Source organism: Perca flavescens, chromosome 1 (genome assembly GCF_004354835.1).
Source record: "Perca flavescens isolate YP-PL-M2 chromosome 1, PFLA_1.0, whole genome shotgun sequence".
NCBI lineage: Eukaryota > Metazoa > Chordata > Actinopteri > Perciformes > Percidae > Perca > Perca flavescens.
The window spans coordinates 17,631,040-17,649,240 of NC_041331.1; the positions used below are offsets into that span (position 1 = coordinate 17,631,040).

The following is an 18,201-nucleotide window of genomic DNA, read 5'->3' on the forward strand; positions in this document are numbered from 1 at the left end:
AAGTACACATGCTGTATATTGATAAGATTTGTTTTTGTATGTTTAAAAGTAACAGAAAATGTGTAAGGCATAACTGAGGATTGCATTGTTCTCTTTTTCACTTTTGTCTGCTGATGCAAAGCAAAATTTTAGATGTATTTTGCACAATTTTCTTTGTGTTTTAATAAATTGAGGTTAGGCCTAACAATGCCAGTTTTGTCACTGAAGTCTTGCTGTGTGAATGAACAGAGGAGTCGGAGACATAAAAGGGAAATTCTCTGATCTCCTTCCCTTTTTTTTGTCTAATGACCGCAGAATTTCAACACAGCATGGCCATAATGTGCTATTTCCTCCTAGAACATCCTTATTACAAAAATAACTGAGTTCAAAGGATTCATACCCACTTGCAAGGTCAGTGTTGTTTGCAGTTTATGCCAGTCCTTTTGGATAAATGTGTTGTTTCCTTGTTAGAGAAGAATGTACAAGTGATATAATATTACAAATTGGCATATCCAAGGTCAGAGAATTTTTCTGTCCGTTTTTTTTTCCTTCCTCTTCTTTAAATGAGATAATGCATCTTTGCACCTTGAATATTATTACTTTGGTACTCTATCTTTCCACATTTAAATTCCCAGTGACTTACATCACTGACAAGACAAGAAATATGGTCTCTCTGGCAACAACTGAGTTTGTAGGCCTTTGTGTAAAAATATAGGCTAATTATCACCTAATGTTTAATTGGTCTTGAAAAAAAATACTACTATCGATAAGATTGCCTAAATAAAGGTATCCGCGTGCACGTAATGGAGGAAGTGAGAGAGCAAAGTGCAGCTGAGCTATTGACCTGAAGAGGCGAAGTGATTAATAATTCATACCAGATGCTACGTTTACAAATAAAAACATCAAGTGATGCTACGCTGTGCTGCACTTTCACTGCAGTTGGTGATAAAAAATATAAAAATAAAAATAACGTGGGTGCGTTTCAGTTGACAAAAACTACGCAGTGGGCGTGTAGTGGGTAATTGGAGAAAATATCCGGACTTTCTGGGAATGTGAAGGGAGGGCACCAACGAAAAGAGCCATCAATTGCAAAGGCCAAGACGGAAGACAAGTACTTTCGCCTTCAAAATCAAAGCGTAAGGCCTACATGAAAATTGCTGCTCAAAGAGGCCTCCATTTTATGTCACTTCAACCACCGAAAAGGCATTGGCCACAATAAATGACAATTAATAGAAATAGTAGTTTAAGTAGAAAAAGAGAACATATGATGGTTTTCTTGGCTTATATGAACTTCAGGTGGGCGTTTACACATTTCAACTGCAACTGTATGCAAAAGACAATATCCACGATGAAAAGAAAAAAAGAAGACTTGATTTGGTTTGGCACAAGTTTGGCTAATAATACTTTTTGACAAAGTAAGTCAAAATGATGAGATACTTTGAGTCAAAATTATAATATAGCCCATGACTTGTGCCTCATAATTGTGGCCTAGTATATCCTAGTATAATTACTTAACCTAGAGTCTTCAGTTTGATTTATTAGCTTTTTATTTTTACTTTGTAAGTCATTCTTTTTTACCAGTATGTCTTTTCTTGTTTGATTTAGTATGTCATTATTTTGATATAGCATCTAATTGAATGTGTTTTTCCGGGCCTCTCATTTTATTTATTTTTTTAATTTAAGTCATTATTTTGACTTAGGCTACTATCTCACAATTTTTGTAGTGAGACATTTTGACAAGTATAACTTTCTCTCCGTAGACCTACATAAAGTTTTATTACATAGGCCTAGTTTTTTTTTTTTTTTTGTAAGTCAAAATTCTATCATGTAGGCCAAGGTCTACCTATCTAATTTTTGTTTGATTTAGTATGTAGAATAATGTTCTTACTATTTTGCAGATAAATATAATAATAATGTAAAAGGTTTCCATAAGAGACCAAGTGTGTTTTTGCACAGAGTTGTGTGCTGTCATACAGAGCCATAGATGTCTTTCTCTATCACTCTGCTGTCACAGAGACGGTGGGTAAAGGTTCTCCAATCTACAATAAAAAAATTCCAAAATAAGTTATTATAAATAAAGGTTATATTTAAATAATGACTTTATACTATTTTATACTTTAAACCGGAAGTCTATTTCTTCACTTTGGCTATTGCCAGTTTGACGGCGTCGTCGGAGCGGGACTCACTCAACACAACTGACAGTTGGGAGAACTGGATTAGCTAGATTAGTTTTCTTATTACTTTCGGTTTGGAGTTCAGTTATCAATCAGTCTAGCTACATTCACAGTTCAGCGCTCCGGGAGGGCAGATTCTTTATGTATCCAACAAAAAGACTGCCGTCGTCACCATGCTGAAAATATCCAATGCGACACTTTGCCTTTGTTTTTTGATTGTGTTGGAGACAACAGTTTTCTTCGCAACTTGCTCACCGGCGGCTAACGTTAAAGGTTTCGGTAAGTAGCACCGGCGGTCACTTTTTAAAAAATCTTTTTAACGTTCAACTTAGGTTTCCACAGGTGAATCCGAGGACAATAGCGTCAAACCTGCTGGACTACAACAAGTGGAAGCATAATAATAAAAAAGCAACTTTTAGTTTAAGTAATTCGTTCGTTATTTAGTTAGTTATTTAGTTAGTTAGTTAGTTAGTTAGTTAGTTAGCTAGTAGTTTGACACTGTTCCCATCCCCCAGTAAGTTTGATGCCTGGCCATATTCTGACAGGTTAAACAAATTGCATACTCATCCCTCCCATAGTAGCTCCGTGAAGTCATGTTTACATCTGGAAACAGCTCTCATATTGTGCGTAGGCTAAAAGCTACTGTTTATGCTCAACAGCGTTGGGTTATATATGGAAAGGATGGAAGCCTGAATAACAGAAATATTATACAGATAATCTGTAATATAATATTGTTTTCTATTTTTATAAAGCCTGTGTGGGTAGGTAGTAGTAGTGCAGTTTTCATCTGTATTTTGCTGTAATCACCCATAACTATTAACCCAGGTTGTATGATGTCCCTATTTATTGTCCACTTTTTCTTTATTCTGTTAACTAACGTTAGTTAGTTGCATGCCTCTTATGTAAAATGTATATTCCAACATGTAGATCTAGCAATAAAGCAATACATGTATAGCTATATTTTCGTTTCCGTCCATACAGTCTTAAAAATACTGGAATCAACCCCATAAAATACCCATCCAGTGTGAGGGTTTTTAATATATAGATACCTCGCATATACTATACAGTGGGGGAAATAAGTATTTGACCCCTTGCTGATTTTGCAGGTTTGCCCACTTACAAAGAATGCAAAAATCTACAATTTTAATCATATGTACATTCTAACAGTGAAAGACAGAATCCCAAAGAAAATTCCAGAAAATCACATATGAATTTATTAAAATTGATAACCATCTGATGAGGAAAAACAAGTATTTGACCCCCTGGACAAACAGCATGTTAATATTTTGTAGAAAAGCCATTATTGGCCAGCACAGATGTCAAACGGTTTTTATAGTTGGTGACAAGGTTTGTGCACATTTCGGCAGGGATGTTGGCCCACTCCTCCCTGCAGACAGCCTCCAAATCATTCAGGTTCCGAGGTTGTCGCCTGGCAACTCGAATTTTAAGCTCCCTCCAAAGATTTTCATTCGGATTCAGGTCTGGAGACTGGCTAGGCCACTCCAGAACCTTGATGTGCTTCTTCTTCAGCCACTCTTTTGTTGCTTTGGCGATGTGCTTAGGGTCGTTGTCGTGCTGAAACACCCATCCTCGACCCATCTTCAGCTCTCTCACTGAGGGAAGGAGATGTCGGTCCAGAATTCCACGATACATGGCCCCGTCCATCCTCCCCTCAATACGATGGAGTTGTCCCGTCCCCTTGGCTGAAAAGCACCCCCAAAGCATGATGTTGCCACCACCATGCTTGACGGTGGGGATGGTGTTCTTTGGGTTGTACTCTGTGTTCTTAGCCCTCCAAACACGACGAGTTGAGTTGAGGCCAAAAAGTTCTATTTTGGTCTCATCTGACCATATCACCTTCTTCCAGGCCTCTTCTGAGTCGTCCAGGTGGTGAATGGCGAACTTCATGCGGGCCTGTACATGTTTCTTCTTGAGCAGGGGGACCTTGCGTGCGCTGCAGGATTTCAATCCATGACGGGCGTAGTGTGTTACCAACCGTTTCTTTTGTAACTGTGGTCCCAGCTGCCTTCAGTTGATTCATCAGTTCCCCCCTTGTGGTTTTGGGATGATTCCTCACCGTTCGCATGATCAGGGACACCCCACGAGGCAAGATCTTGTGTGGAGGCCCAGACCGAGGGAGGTTGGCGATGGTGTGGTGCTTCTTCCATTTCCTGATAACTGCACCGACAGTTGATCTTTTCTCTCCAAGTTGCTTTCCGATTCTCTTGTAGCCCATCCCAGCCTTGTGCAGATCAACAATCTTGTCCCTGATGTCCGTAGAAAGCTCTTTGGTCTTGCCCATGGTGGTGATGTTGGATGCTGGTTGTTTGGGTGTTGACAGGTGTCTTTTATACAGGTAACGAGGTGAGGCAGGTGTATTTGATGTAGATAATTGGTTCGGATTGGGGCTGTGTCTTAAAGAAAGACTAACTGGCTTGTAGGAGCCAGAATACTTGCTGTTTGTCCAGGGGGTAAAATACTTGTTTTTCCTCATCAGATGGTTATTAATTTTAATAAATTCATATGATGTGATTTTCTGGAATTTTCTTTGGGATTCTGTCTTTCACTGTTAGAATGTACATATGATTAAAATTGTAGATTTTTGCATTCTTTGTAAGTGGGCAAACCTGCAAAATCAGCAAGGGGTCAAATACTTATTTCCCCCACTGTATGCAGTCAATTATTTCGAATATAAGTAGTAAGTAAGTAAGTAGTGAATAAAGTTCAGTTTCTCCATACAGTTTATTTTATCGACAAATGCAAGCCAGCTATCCTTGGAGGGTTTGCCTGCAGCCATTTCTTCATGAGGGCCTTTTTGCTAGCAGTTTATTTTTTTTTTACAGAGGAAATGACCTCAATGTTCTAAATTGTAGCTATGGTGACTGTCCGTTGTAAGTAATTCAAGCCATTGTGATTGTGCCTGTATAGCCTACAACGATCACATAAACGGTAATCATTTTAGACTGGAAACTCAATGCAAGGTCCAGTCAAGATCTTGATGGTAAAAAAAAAATCTGTAATTTTTTAAACCGTAGTGTTTTCTGTGTTTGTCCCATAACCACAGACAAGGATGCTTTCACCATCCAGCACTCGAGCACAAGGAAGTGCCTAGTTACAGGGGCTTCTGCAGACTTGAATCTCACCTCCTGTGATCAAAACAGCAGGTCCCAGCTGTGGAAGTGGGGTTCGGGTCACCGGCTCTTCAATGTGGACACGTCCCTCTGCTTGGCGTTGGACGTCCGCTCCAAGTCGTTATCCCTGGTCGACTGTGGCAACAACATCCTGCTGTGGTGGCGTTGCCTGGATGGGGCTGTTTACACTACCTATCAAATGGGTCTGGCGGTCATCGATGGCAAAGTTTCTGCCAAACGGGACACTATTGACACTTGGGTAAGAGGAGGATCCCAGGACAACATCTGCCAGATGCTGTACCACGGTGAGTGTGGTTTCCTTTGTTTTATCTGAGAGAGAAAAAGCTTATATGCTCTAGATCTGCAAAAAGTGCTTCATGCTGTCTGTTATGGATCTCTGAGGAGAGGACTGACTAATGCTTGAGGGAATTATCCATCAAGAAATGAAAGTAGTGTCAAATTCAGCTTGTGTTGTAACACATAAGCTTCCATCAGAGAATCCACTTCCTCAGTTGAACCTTGTGATGTGTCACACCCTTGTATAGTCATGTTACCTCCGCTGGCTTTTGTGTTACATCCTCAAACAGGTTATTGTGCATTTTAAACAGAGTCCGACTGGTTGGTTGGTTATCTTTACGCCTATCAATTATTTCTCCTTTTATGCTCGGTAAAAACATGGTGTGTCCTATTCTAGGTCAAAGAAAAGGACTTCCTCTGAAACCTGAGTATCTCAGTTTTAAAACTGTGTCTTTGAATTTTTGGGCACCCCCCAAAAATTCCGGGTGTGCTTTATGATATGAGTATGCCGAATGTCTGAGTGGCACGGTGCAACATAAAAGCTGGCTTTCACTTTTGCTTCATGTATTGCTCACTCACTGCGTGACTGAATGTGAGGCACATTCGATCAAATGCAAACACCTACACCTTATGTATAATATTAGGAAATTACAATAAATGTCTGTTTTCTGTTAGTATAGTAGACAGAGAAAGTTGAAGTGTTAATAATTGTAGGTTTTAAAATGCACATTTTTAACCTTGCTAGTATGTACTAACTTTTGATTTGAATTGCTGATGTCTTGTTGATTGTCATTTGTAAGAGCTACAGTAGTATTTAAGTGACAGTTCTTCAAATTATTCATCTTTATAATCCAAATAATTTCTTATTTAAATAGGAATTTATGCTTAGATATGAAATCTAATGTCTGTATCCATGACTGTTTCTTAAAAAATAAACTCGCACAAAGCAGGAATCAAAGTTTTAAACTAGAGCCCGACCGATATATTGGGGGGGCGCTATTATCGGCCGATATTAGGCATTTTCCGAACTATCGGTATCTGCATTTATAATGGCCAACATATATATATCTTTTTTTGTAATTTTCTTTTTTTTTTATATTCATTCATCAGAATCATTTATAATGACAAATAAATGATTCTGATAAATGAATATTTAAAAAATAAAATATAAAACAGAGGAAACCCCCTTCAACCATGTTGTAAGTGTTGGCGTTGCATAGTTTGTCCACCAGAACAAAAACACAATAACGACAACAAAAAATCAGTGTTGCCAACAGGGCCGTTGTAAAGCGCACTGCTTTACAACGGCCCTGTTGGCAACACTCAGATTTTTTGTTGTTGTTATTGTGTTTTTGTTCAAAGGACTTTAAGTTTATTTTTAAACTGCATTGTCATATTATTTTAGTGAGGACTCATAAATAACTAATGTTAGGGAAATCTGTTTGTTTTGTTACGTGTTTCTGGATTTCTTTATTTTTTAATATATATCGGCCAATATATCGGAATATCGGATTTTTAAATCGCCAAATATTTGTATCAGTATCGGCCTTAAAAATCCTTTATCGGTCGCTCTCTATTTTAAACATATCTCTTATTTAACATATATCCAGAAGACACAGACTGTGAGTGTGGATGGTGAATGCTTTCTTTATATTAAAACATAAATATATATATAAAAAAACACACACACACACACACACAAAATGAAAAGGATCTAGACTGGCTTGAAGATGCATTCACGATTTTCATTTCTTATTTTGCTCACTTACGTCTTCGTTACAGAATGTTATTTCTCCTTGTTCATAGTCATTCCTTTTATTCACCATACAGATGTAAATTTAGGGTGAGCTGCCTATGTAAAAACCTACGGTTAGTTCAATGTAGTGTTTAATTTACATTAGGGATAGACCGATAATCGGATTGGGCGTTTTTTGGCAGTTTGCAGATTATCTGTATCAGCGTTTTATTTGCCTGATGACCGATAAGAATTAATAATTGGTATCGCTATCGGTCGATCCCTAATTTACATTTGTAAAACTGCAACACTGAACTAACTAGGCTATTTCTAAAGGTTTTCTGTTTGTGGGTCCGTTACACAAATAAACACATTTATAATATTTTTTTTTATAATAAATAAACAATTGTTTTTGTCTATGTTGTCCAACAATGTTTCCAAATTTAAAAAAAATCCTCTCACCTTAGTTAAGTGTGGTCTGATGTTAGTGATATTTCCTGCTAGGTGTGTTTGTGTGTCTTGAGAAGAAGTGGTTTGGTGTACGCAACAAGACACCAAATTTCACTTTTAACCAATCACTGTGCTGACATGGTTTTTCTTAGAAATGACACACATATACTAGAGGAGCTTGTAATGGGTCTTTGACTTTGCCCTTTGCTCACCTCTCCTCTTTGTGCAGTCGTCTACACCACCGCTGGGAACTCTGCCGGCTCTCCCTGTGAGTTCCCCTTCAAATACAACGGCAGCTGGCATCACGGATGCCTCCCAGATGCAGATTTCCCTGGACTGTCCTGGTGTGCCACCTCATCAGACTACGACCAAGACAGAAAGAAGGGACACTGTCTAATACCTGGCATGTTGTTCAATAATTTTAAGGATATGATCATAAGTTTCACAATTGTTGTCCCTTTTACCCGACAAGAAATTTACCATGGGGACATTCAGTGGCCCTTTTTAAAAATGTTGCCATTACTGTTATTATATAAATATTCTACTTTTGTCTCCATTAACGTTGCATGGCTGGATGTTTTCCAGGACACAGTCGTGACATTAATGACATTAATGACATTAATGATGTTGAAATCACGTTAAATGACATCCGGCGGCATTAACTAAATGATGACTGAAGTGCTTAGATTCTCACGCTGACACTGTATCTTGGACCTTGCAGAGGAGGGTTGCCAGACTCTGTTTGCCGGGCCGGAAGGGGAATCCTGCTATGAGTTTGTTTCCAGTGCCGCGGTGACCTGGCAGGAAGCTCTGGATTCATGTCGTAGTCAGGGAGCTGATCTGCTGAGTGTGTCTGAGCCGAATGATCTCCACTCCAAAACCTGTAAGACTGATTAACTAGTATTACTTCTTCTTCACCTTCTTCAACTTCTTGTTTCTTCTCTACCTATGAGCAAAGTCACCGACTTCTAGGGCTGCTCCCTCTTAGTCGATTCGTCGACTAATCGGTCGGTTTGGTCTTAGTCGACTTAGATTTCTTTAGTCGATTAGTCATGTTTTATGCTTTTTTCATGCTGAATGACTTATTTCCAAGAAATGTACGAGCACATCTCTGGTAAACACAATAATTAAAGTGGTGCTTTTGCATGACTCTTAGCGGAGAAACTCAGATTTACAGATCTGTCGATTTAAATCAACTAATCGATTAGTCGATACAATTGAATGAGTGTTAGTTGACTAAGAATTTCTTCAATCGAGCACAGCCCTACAGACTTCATGTTGGACGTATTGGATTCAGCATCCACGCAATCAAATGCTCTGCTATGAGAGGAACGCTTCCCAACGCACACATTTATAACATGTAGAATGATAAAAACTGCCATAACCATTAATTTGGCAGGGTTACAAAACTTCTAAATATATCACCTGGCCTGCATCTCTCAAAGCCCAGAAACTATATTTATACTGTAAGAACTTTAAAAGAAATAATTTCATTTTGAGGGCCACCCCTTCCCCCTCTGTTTGGGTAACTAACTATTTCAAGAAACAAAACAGAAAGCGATTTAAAATAGAATCTATTTTAGTCAAATGCAACACAAAATGGACAAAAGAGGTTATTGAAGATCTTTGATATGGATCACAAATTATCTTTATTAAATTGATTGTTATCCCGGGGAAATATCACATGATATAAGCTTCACCATTAGTCTGTGGTATGGAAACATGCATTCCTTCACTTTAATTTCTGTACAGGGCTCCATGTAATGACTTTATTTCATCTTTTACTTCTTCAGCTCTCTGTAGGTGTGGTTTTCCTCCTTATTGTTCTTTATATGAAAGTTAAAAAAAAAAAAAAAGTGAATCTAGAATGACTAAGAACCATGTGTTTGTGCGAGCGGAGGCATGACCTCATTAACAGTGAGTAATTGTTGCCGTGTAGTTGTCAGACGAGGCTGCGCCGGACTACTTACAAATGCTGCAAGTGTGGATGTTTTACTATTTCTTCTTCAATTTGTTCAATTTCTTCTTGCTTCTTTTCTTTTTTTAAACCTTGTTCATCGTGCTTTTAGTTTTTCCAATATCATTCCTACTGTGTGATACGTAGCTGAAAACAATTTGGACTAGACACGTTTAAAAAAAATAAAAATAGTAAAAAAAAAAGTAAACTTTTAATTATTATTTTTTTTTTTTTTTTTTTTATTTATTCAGGGAAGGTTCACTGAGAGGAAGCCTCTCTTTTGCAGAAACACCCTGATCACATTCACACAGTTACACATTCATACCTGGAAGCTGCCCAGTACAACCACAGTCTGATCTGCTGGCCACTGAGCAGCTCCACTGGGGTTAAAGGCCTTGCTCAAGGGCACCTCAGTGGTGGTAATGAGGGAGAGACTTTCCCCACCGGTCATAAGCTCGCTTCTCTAACCTTTAGGCAACCCCTGAAACTAAACAGTATTGTAGGCTCAATGATGCATTTCAGTCCTTAATATCGTCTTTGAGTTTATAAATTAACACCCTAACAACATGATTTATTACCTAAGCTGTTATGTCTCATTTTCTTAAGTTAATGTTTAAGAGTGCAATTGTTGCAACTGCTCTGTTCTAAGTGTGACACTTGTGACATTGTGACTTGTTACGGGAAGTTCAGAACCACATTCCTCTGAGGTGTGAATAGAGCAACACTAGTTCCCTTGATAAGGCTGACCGTCCTTCCTGCACCAAACGCTGTCAGACACTTGACCCACTTGACACTTCCACATCTTGATGGCTATTTGATTGACCTGGTTAGCACCGTTTTCTGTTCCAGTTGTGGCTTGACTCTATATTTCTCCTACTCTTCTCCTCTCTGTCCCTTTCAGTCAATTTATTATGTATCCCTGTGTTTCTGTTCGAGTATTTTCACATGTTTCACAATCCCAAATGATCTTGATGAGTCATATTATGTTAGTCCTGTAATTTCATTCTTCTTTTTTTATTCATATGTATGCATTACTTGTCCTGTGTGCTGTGACGTTGCATTGTGCAGTATTGGACGGCCTTGACGGAATGCCTGAAAGGATGTGGATCGGCCTTCACCAGTTAGACACTTCTCACGGCTGGCAGTGGTCAGATGGTTCCCCTCTCACCACTCTGCGCTGGGAAACAGGTGATGATGGTTATATCTATATAAATGTTGTCCTATTTCTGAGAGTATCTGTGTAAATTACAGTAAACACATGTATAGCCATATTCTACTGCTCTACTGCTCTTCATACTATTCAGTCCCTCCAGAAAAACACGATTATGCGATCACATGATTCAATGCATAATCAGCCAAAGTCCGCATATTCATGCGGGGGCTGCATTTTTTCAAATATGCTGCACTTTCATAATCCCCGCATTTTCGTTGCAAAAAAGTCACATATATCTTCGCAGAAAGTTGAAAAAATGTTGTTTACTTCACACAAGAGCAGCCATTTTCACCTGTTGCCATGGGAACGTTATGAAGTGACGTAATTACGCGACGTGAACATCATCGAAAAGCAGGTGTTGGAGGTTGATACTTTGAGTCTCTTAAGTTGGTATCCAATAGGAAACCTATCTTAATATCTGATGTCTACTCAAATTTCTTTGTTTAAGTGCTCCTGCTGTCAATATTATTAACGATTTTTGAAAGTCTGTATCTTTTATTTCCCTCTGTTTAGACTATTACTTTTATTTTTACTTTAATATTATATTATTTTTATATAGGGCTGGGTATCGTTCAGAATCTTTCGATCCGGTGCCAATTTCGATACAGATTCCTAACGATACTTTTTTCGATACCATATGTTTTACAATCCATTTCAACATCAACAAAAATACATTGAACACAAAGTTTTTATTTTCCACCTTAATTGTGAATCAAAACAGTTATCAAAATGAAATAATTCTGGTAAAACTGCTCACTCAGAGTAACAAAAGTAATAAAAGTGCCTTGCCTTGCAAGCTCAGCCAGTCAGTCAGTCATCAGTGCAGAGAAACTACCGCTGTGGCTGCTTGTAAGAGGAAGTGTAACGGCAACAGCAACGCGACCGCTTTCGGCTCTCCATTAATATCATATCGCAGCAAACGCTGTCTGCGTGAAGTTTTAAAAAACTATAACCACACTTGAAACCAACAGTGACTCTCTGTGACTTCAACAAAACTGCAGACAGTTTACTCCGTGTGTGTGTGTGTGTGTCGGAGCTCCGCTCTGTGTCAATATGCAGAGAGGAAAGATAAGCTTTTGATTTTTTTCGAATACCATAAAAGTATCGACGTTCGGTACCCAGCCCTATTTGTATATATTTTTGTATCTTATTTGTTTACTTATTGCAATGATTGAATATCTGTAAACTATTTTTGGAAATTAAGTTAAAAAAAAAAGCAGGGTGTTGGGGGAATCACTTTTTCTTCTCTTTTTCATCAAACCGCAGTTTTTGCAAGTTCCCACAATTTTTTTGCAAGTTTCCGCAATTTCATCGCATAAAATTGCATAAATAGCCCACATATTCCATCGCATTTTTTTAAGAAAACGTGCCGCATAATCAAGGATTTTTGCCCGCAACAATCACAAAAAAAAAATTCTGGAAGGACTGACTATTCATCCTGCACATACATACTTATTCTTACTACTCTTATAATGTTACTACACTGCACATAGCTGTACATACTGTACATATCTGCCTATATGGTTCATACAGAATATACATATTTATTCTGTTTTTTTTAATTATATATTCTGCTAATACACTGCATATATCTATATTATTCTTACTACTATTATGTCACTCCTACTAGATTGCACATATCTGTACATGTTATTCATACATTATTCATATTACATAGCCATATTTATTCTGCTCTTATAACACAGCAATATATTTCTTGTCCTGCCTATGAACCACCTGCTTTTTTGCACTTCTGGTTAGATAGAAAAACTGCATTTCGTTGTCTTTGTACTTGTGCTCTGCACAATGACAATAAAGTTGAATCTAATCTAATCTAAAGATGTAAAAGTGGGGAACAAAAACATGGTTATGGAGCTCCAAAGTTCTGCTGCAACTGAATTTGTGGCTGAAAATACCTGCTCCAACTAGAACACCAAAACCAGCATCCTGATGTGATCTGCTGTTGTCGCTGCCCTTCTATAAACTGCAACTTGATGTCAGTCAGAAAACAATGAGGCCAGTGTTGTAACGAAAGCTCATTGTGCCTGGTTTTTGGACACAGTGTAGCGTTGGGATTGTTACTGTTGCTGAATAACTCATTAATAGTACTGAATGGGAGGCTTTATAAAGCCTTGTAGCTATTGTAATATGTTTTCTGGTTTTTTTTTGTTCGTTTCTTATCAAAGGAAAGATGTTGTTCTTACACTGCAATGTGAACGTCAAGGATACTGCAGCCATCTGGCATTCTGCTGATATGAACTCTTTGTGATTGCTATAATTTAAAACATGTCGATGTTGCTACTAGCAGCACTGTGTTCAACCGTTATTACGACATGAATCATTTCTTTTATTTCAACTCTCCGTGTGAAACACAGTCAATACGCTGAACCTTGAAATAACTTAGAAAGATACCCAGAGGTAAATGCGATGTGATTTTTTTATTTGTATTTATTGTGTGGGGGAATGCGTTTGACAGGAATGCCATCCATCCCCATACTTTTGGAGTTCGACTGTGGAGTCCTGAACTCCAAGCAGAAATATGAATCTGAGGCGTGCAACAAACGGCTGCCATACATCTGCAAGAAGAGCGTCAATGCCTCTCACACAGCAACAACAGGTAGGTCAGCTGCTGACCTCACTTTGCAATAGCTTCTGTTTCTTTCTTTGTCCCTGTTCTGCAGATCATGAAGCTCTTTGAGTCAAATTTGCAAGTTGACCTTACCTCCCCGCTTTCTGTCTTGCTCCTTCTCTACAGAGTCGTTTGTATATAAAGAAACGGCGTGTGCAGACGGTTGGGTCCCATGGAATGGCTGGTGTTACAAGTTGGTTAAGGACAAGCCTCTAGTCTTTACAGATGCCCAGATGCACTGTAACCACACAGAGGGAGGAGGGGGAGGCTTTCTGGCTAGCCTCCACTCTATTGACAGCAAGGAGATGATCAGCACTAATTTCCATGCAGGTAAATGAAAAGAAATACAAAAAGTTCTCTCACCAGACCTCTGCCTTGACTATTTGAGTTTGATTTTAAACAATTCCACAAAGTGATGTTCTCATGTGTGTTACGGTCTGTCAGATGGCCAGTTGTTGGACGTGTGGATTGGTCTGATCGGTATCGGCATTGACACCACCGTCTTCAAGTGGATCGACGAGGCACCCGTCACTTTCACCTACTGGGACCAAAACCAACCAGTCCAGCCCACTCTGAATACCAGCTGTGTCTTCTACTCTGGAGAGGTGCGTGTGCGTGTGCGTGTGTTGTGTAAACCCCACCCATTGTATTCAGTCTTTGTGTGTTGGGCCGGTGTGTACAGTGGCTCTGTTTTTGTCTTCTTATGATGTGCTGTACAAGTTTGTTTACACAAGGGCTGCTAATCTAACCTGTAATCGCTCCACAGCATCATGGTTGGCGGGTTGGGGACTGCAAACACACTCTACCTTTTATGTGTCAGAAGAAAGGAGATGTCAAGGAGCCAGCGACACAGGACGGATGTAGCTTTGAGGATGTGAGTATTCTAGTCTAGTTTACCTGATTTCACAAGGGACGCTTGCAGTCTTTTGCATTACCTTTTAAATTGTATTGGCAACTGACATGTAATTTAGCTCCAGACTCAAAGACTATGTGCACATTACAGGCCATGCTCAGTTATTTAAATTTTTTTTCACACATGACCTTTTGGTCAAATGTGATCCTTTTTGTTTATTCACATCCATGTTTGCAGTTGATATCTGTCCTACCACACGTCAGCAACAATCATGAAATCATGAAAAAGAATGGAGTAGCCATGCAAGTGTGCATTTAAAGGATTACTTGCTGTTAAGGTCAGATGACATTTGGACAGCTTTTGAGTCATAAAGGGGTGAATGCAGATCTCCAGCTGCATTAGCAGCTATTGCAAGGAAGGAAAAGATGTGTGCAAAAACAAAACTATCATGGTTGACTGTGATGGTGACAAAGACTTAAATACCGAGCTGACTGTTCTCAATACAGTCCCATCGCCGAGTACTGCATGTGTATGAGAATCGGTACTTTGCCTGAAAGTGATGGATGTTTAGCTTGTAAATTGAATGTAGCTTTAAGTGTTACTGCTGTCAATTGCTTCAGGGTTGGAGGAGACATGGCAACTCCTGTTATCAAGTGAACCCAAAAAAAGTACCCTTCAAAGATCACTGCAACATCACTATAAGAAACAGGTAGGAGTTTGTTCAGTACACACGGACACTCATCAAGTGGTGCCCACGTAAATACTTTCTGGTATTCTCATAGTTGACTGTTCTTTCTAGGTTTGAGCAGGCCTTTATCAGCCGTCTACTTGGAGAGCAGATGAAGACGGAAACTCAGTATTTTTGGATAGGGCTGCAGGACATTAAGAACACAGGGGAGTACCAGTGGCTGAGCCAGGAGGGGTCCCCGGGTGTGGTTACATACACCAACTGGGGCTGGTTCGAACCAGGTTAGTAGAAACCACTTCTGCTCCACTCAGTACCTAATGCAGGAATGGCATGAGACCAGAGGACTAGCCATGTCATAACAGACTCATGGTTAGTAAGTAGTGTGGAGGTTCAGATTTACTAATGCATAAAAAATAACCATAACCTTTTACCAATCACTTTTTCGCTTTATTGAGCTAAAAAATACAAAACTGTAGATTTTTAATCTGGAAGTAAAACTCTTTGATTATATATGTTAAAATACGTGTTATTTACATGGGCCAAAATAAATAACTGTATTAGCAATTTAACACATAAGATGAAACTTCTGTGTATTTCCTCTACTTGTGTATTTCAGATCGGGTCGGAGGTTGTGCAGTGATTTCCACCGCAAAACCCTTGGGCAAGTGGGAGGTGAAGAACTGTACCATTTTTAATGCCGGCACCATTTGTAGAAAAGACCTCAGTCCAGCACCAGAACCAGAGCCGAACCCCAACGTAACCTGTCCTGATGGATGGGTGTCCAAACAAAACATCACATACTGCTACAAGGTGTGTGTGTGTGTGTGTGTGTGTGTGTGTGTGTGTGTGTGTGTGTGTGTGTGTGTGTGTGTGTGTGTGTGTGTGTGTGTGTGTGTGTGTGTGTGTGTGTGTGTGTGTGTGTGTGTGTGTGTGTGTGTGTGTGTGTGTGTGTGTGTGTGTGTGTGTGTGTGTGTGTGTGTGTGTGTGTGTGTGTGTGTGTGTGTGTGTGTGTGTGTGTGTGTGTGTGTGTGTGTGTGTGTGTGTGTGACAGTGACATTAACATGTTCTTTAAAGTAAAGGTGATGGTGGCTGTAGGAGGAGTTCATCAATTTTACACAACAAAGTCAGTTTACAGGTCTTGGGGAGCACTGCTGCATATGTGTCAAAAGGTTCTATAAAGCCTTCTTATAGTTTGCCTCAAGTGATGTAATTTGAGTCAGTGTTGGTTGGGGCTGAAGACTATACTTTTTAAAATTAAAAAAAGTTAGACAAGTGAGCTTACCAGACTTCCTGCTCTCATCTCTTCTTGAGGCTACAGACTACACTAGCACAACACACGTGACCTGGCTCTCCGAACGAACGGTTTGTGGTCGAGTTGCTTTGTGGGTAATGTAGGCGGCAGGTTTTGACAAGGAAGAAGAATGCTTGGAATGAAGAAGACACTATTTCCGTTTCTAATGTATCAATTAAAAAAAACAAAATCTATTAACGTCATTCCAAAACCTCATCGGTGGGAACAGATTAGTAATGTAGTTTATTATAACATATTGTATGAAGTAAAACGTAAGTATCTATTACTGGAGCTGCTTCTGCATTGGACCAATCAAAACAATGATCTGTATTGTGTATTCCCCATGGCTTTCTTATTGTATAGAGTCAACCATTGTCACTAGCATCTGAATTACATGATCTGACAATTATATCGGCTTTCTTTACAATCCAGTCTCTTACTTTATGGGCACTGCTTTAGCAGCGGTTGTAAATGTTTGTTTCATCTTGTCAGGTGTTTCATGAGGAAAGGCTGAGCAGGAAGCGCTCCTGGAAGGAAGCTGAGATGTTCTGTCAGGCTCTGGGAGCAAACCTGCCTAGCTTCACTAACGATGGTGAGATGAGGGCCCTGCACAGCATCATGAGAGACACCATCAGGTATACACACATGCACACAAGTCCTGTATGCATTCCTTTCCCTTTTTTTTTTTTTTTTTTTTTTTTTTCATTAATGTATTTGTCATTGTTTTATTATTGGAAAACAAAAATTGCTTCACTTTTGATTCAATCTTTTGTAGGGACTGGCACCAGTTACTTAACAGAAAGATGAATGCTAAACATTGTCAGTTTGTCACATAAACACTCACTTCACTTACGTTTAAAGTAAACGCATACCATCTCCTGACTCACATTTCACACTTGTTCAGTGAGTCAATTTTAAACAGTTGTATCTTAGAATAAAGTGCCAACTAAAATCTCAAGGCTTAAAATGAATTTGTGTAATCTTCTTTTGAAATAAGATTGATTTGGTGTTGTGAATGATGGTTGGTTTGCTCTGGTGTCCTTGTTGCAGTGATAATCGGTACTTCTGGGTTGGCCTGAACAGGAGAAACCCAGCCGATCGCTCCTGGCAGTGGAGCGACGGCCAGCCTGTGAGTATAACTCTGATCCTAAATGCCTGCCCTAAAATATGGAAGCCCTCAGAGGCAAGTGAGAAAAAGAAAATTCCAGTGATCCATTTTTTAAGTCTGATCTGAATTGTTTTCTCACTGTGATTTTGACTTAAGAACAGGTGAAAAGGATAATTGTTCTACATTACTTAAAAAAAATGTTCTCTGTAAAACAGGTGGGATTTCTTTTTTTTATTTCAAATCTGTGAATGTAGTGCTAATTAAAATAGATTTCTATCCAAAGAAAGAGATGAAAGTAATGCTATATATTTTCCTTACACACAATATATGTACCTTGTGTTTAGAGTGCATAGAGAAATTAAAACTCACCTGGAAGAAAACATGAATGCTTTTAGTCCGGTTTAGAACATGGGGTAGTGGTGCACTTCAGCCTCTTGTGGCTGAAATGAGTATTGCAACAACAAACCCTTGAACTTACCCTGACAAAACATTATTTTTTTCTTAGCAAAACTTATTTCGGTAACACTTTACTTGAAGGTATCTAGATAAGAGTGACATGACCGTGTCATGAACACATGACACAGTTATGACACATGAACCCTAACCCTAACCCCAACCATAACTTGTCATGACAAAAACTGACACGTTCATGACAGTGTCATGTCACTCTTATGTAGATACCTTCAAGTAAAGTGT

At 39.0% G+C, this 18,201-nt stretch overlaps 1 protein-coding gene across 1 annotated transcript in view; it reads left to right on the forward strand.

Moving 5' to 3' along the window:
• Positions 1-2,137: 2,137 nt before the first annotated feature.
• The window catches only part of ly75 (lymphocyte antigen 75), a 34,776-nt gene continuing 18,712 nt past the window's right edge, over positions 2,138-18,201 (forward strand). The window contains exons 1-14 of the mRNA XM_028581904.1: positions 2,138-2,432; positions 5,218-5,589; positions 7,996-8,169; positions 8,488-8,649; positions 10,792-10,911; positions 13,413-13,553; positions 13,692-13,895; positions 14,010-14,170; positions 14,332-14,439; positions 15,039-15,127; positions 15,218-15,387; positions 15,723-15,916; positions 16,890-17,032; positions 17,448-17,526. Of these exons, the coding sequence (XP_028437705.1) occupies positions 2,327-2,432; positions 5,218-5,589; positions 7,996-8,169; positions 8,488-8,649; positions 10,792-10,911; positions 13,413-13,553; positions 13,692-13,895; positions 14,010-14,170; positions 14,332-14,439; positions 15,039-15,127; positions 15,218-15,387; positions 15,723-15,916; positions 16,890-17,032; positions 17,448-17,526 (2,223 nt within the window). The 5' untranslated portion in view covers positions 2,138-2,326. The remainder of the gene's footprint in view (positions 2,433-5,217; positions 5,590-7,995; positions 8,170-8,487; positions 8,650-10,791; positions 10,912-13,412; positions 13,554-13,691; positions 13,896-14,009; positions 14,171-14,331; positions 14,440-15,038; positions 15,128-15,217; positions 15,388-15,722; positions 15,917-16,889; positions 17,033-17,447; positions 17,527-18,201) is intronic.